Genomic DNA, 2,461 nt, shown 5'->3' with positions numbered 1-2,461 from the left:
GACAAAAAGGAGACAGCATGGACCATGGAGGGATGAAGTAAATCAACCTTTTAAGCATCTCCTCTCAGATTATTTGATCATTTAGGTGTTGTTTCTTAGCTTGTGACTACTCAGGGGAGATCAGCTTTTAGTTTCTTCACATCTAATCTCATATTCTCATCTGACGACATTATATATATATATGCATGGTTATGGATCTGCAAATACCCAACCCCATCCAGCGTCGGTAGCAGCGGCTGTTTAGTCCTGGCACCACTTCCCTTCTTTTTTGCCGGCTCCAAATTTCTGACAATCAACTCCCAGTCTCCTTTTCAGTGATCGGTCCGTGTAATTTGTGCAGGCAAGTTCTTTCACTCTTTCACTCCACTAGTTTGTTACTTAAATTCTTGAAGTTTAACTAGACCAAGTCAACCTGAGGCTCAAGATCATAGCCATCAAGAGCATAGCCACATTAGCCCAGCCAGTTAGAATCAATAACATCTTTTTTTTTTTTTTTTTTTTTTTCAGAAGAACGTTAGCAGAGATCTACACAGTTGCGGAACCTACTGCCATACTCAGCTGTCTCTCGTCTCTGCATATCCAGCCACAAGCATTTCAAGTTCCATTTCTCTTTATCTCTGTGTGTGAGTATTTGTTTTCTGCTGATATTATTTCTACAACATTCAATGGTCACTGTGGTTTTCATTCTTCAAGAAAGTCATAGTTTAAGTTTTTAGATTGGCCTTAATTTTAATTTTTTTTCACTCCAATTGGAATCAGATCTGTTATATGTTGTTCTGGTTGTTTTCATTATGACTCATGAAATATGGGTCGATGTTCATAATTGGAATCTCTGTACTGAAAGTTTTTGATTTATAATTCTGGAAGCGATCTGAGTGTGATTCTTTGATGATGCCGAAAAACTGAGCATTTGACTATCGACTGTATAGTTTCTCAAGTTAGAATTGCTTTTCAGGTTCATTCTGTGTCATCTATATATTTTTGTGACATTGGATGCTTTTTTTGTGTGTCCAGGTAAAGTGCAAGACAATTGCAAGATGTTTCTCGCCGAATGCTTTCTGTTGCTTCTTAGCTTTCTCCTTAGCTTTGCATTGTCTTCCATATTTATTAGCAAGAAACAAAACCTCAGTTAGGAAGCCGTTTGTACTTCGAGGTTTCAACGGATGTTCGTGGAAATAGGAAATTTGTTAGGAACTTTTAATATAGCAGACTTCATACCTTGGCTTGGGTGGGTGAATTTTGTAAATGGTTTCGATAAGAGGATGGAGAAATTTTTTTTAGAGATAGATGTTTTTCTTGATATAGTGATTCAACAACACAGAATGGGACATAAGAAAAAAGACAATCATAATAATGATACACACATTGACTTAGTAGACATCCTCCTTCAGATTGAAAAAGACAAGAGCTTTGGAATTTCTCTTTGGAACGATAACATCAAAGCCATTCTATTGGTAAGTAAAAAAAAAAAATTATCACCTATGAGAACATCAAAGCCATTATATGGGCCAAGGGTGCCCTAATATTGTTGTTTAAAATAAAATTGTTACTTATTTTCATTGTCTTTTTATCCTGTAGGATATGTTTGGCGCTGGAACTGATCCCACAAGTATACTTCTGGAGTGGACGATGGCAGAAATTTTAAAGCATCCAGAAGTAATGAAAGAAATTCAAGAGGAAATAAAGGGGGTCACAAGGGGCAAAGAGAATATTGCATATGTTGATATAAAACAAATGCATTATTTGAATGCAGTGATTAAGGAGACACTAAGACTGCATCCTCCACTCCCCTTATTGATTCCACGTAAATTGACAGAAAATGTCAATATACAAGGATTTGATGTTCTAGCGAACACAATAGTAATAATCAATGCATGGGCCATTGGAAGGGACCCTGTGTCCTGGGATGAACCTGAGAAGTTCAAACCAGAGAGGTTCTTGAATGATGTAATTCCATTTGGAATAGGTAGGCGAGGATGCCCAGGAGCTCAATTCGCTTTTGGCATTGTTCAACTTGTAATCGCTAATCTTTTGCACAAGTTTGACTGGTCCTTGCCTTGGGGATTGAGTGGGGAGGACTTAGATATGACGGAAGCTACCGGCTTATCGAGTCATTTAAACTCTTATCTTCAAGTTCTTGTTACTCTGAAGAATTTTAATGGCCCACCTACCAGTTCCACAAAAATAGATTTTTTTTTTTTTTTGAGATATTTGTAAATTCTTATATAAATCCATGTGATATTATTAGTGCCTCTTTCCTGGTGAGCATTTACAGAGCATTATTTGCAGCTAATTTCTACCTAATAATGATGACGTTCCACATTAATTTCAAACTAACAAGACAATAATTTCAAACTACCTCTTCTTCTTCTTTTTTTATTTTTTATTTTTTATTTTTTATTTTTATTTTTAGCAAAAACCAGATCAATGTCATAGAAAACATTTGTAAGTGACAACCTCA

General features: G+C 36.1%; 1 protein-coding gene across 1 annotated transcript; it reads left to right on the top strand.

The window, feature by feature from the left end:
- The first annotated feature begins 501 nt into the window (after positions 1–501).
- Positions 502–2,252, top strand: LOC122061766 (cytochrome P450 736A117-like). Its single transcript, XM_042625228.1, has 3 exons — positions 502–623; positions 1,015–1,454; positions 1,579–2,252. Exons 2-3 carry the CDS (start codon positions 1,164–1,166, stop codon positions 2,215–2,217), a joined length of 930 nt encoding a protein of 309 aa, XP_042481162.1. The 5' UTR covers positions 502–623; positions 1,015–1,163; the 3' UTR covers positions 2,218–2,252.
- Positions 2,253–2,461: the final 209 nt, after the last annotated feature.

This window comes from Macadamia integrifolia, chromosome 14, assembly GCF_013358625.1.
Source record: "Macadamia integrifolia cultivar HAES 741 chromosome 14, SCU_Mint_v3, whole genome shotgun sequence".
Lineage (NCBI taxonomy): Eukaryota > Viridiplantae > Streptophyta > Magnoliopsida > Proteales > Proteaceae > Macadamia > Macadamia integrifolia.
The sequence above is the reverse complement of the archived record's forward strand: the minus strand, read 5'-3'. Positions and strand labels throughout refer to the sequence as shown.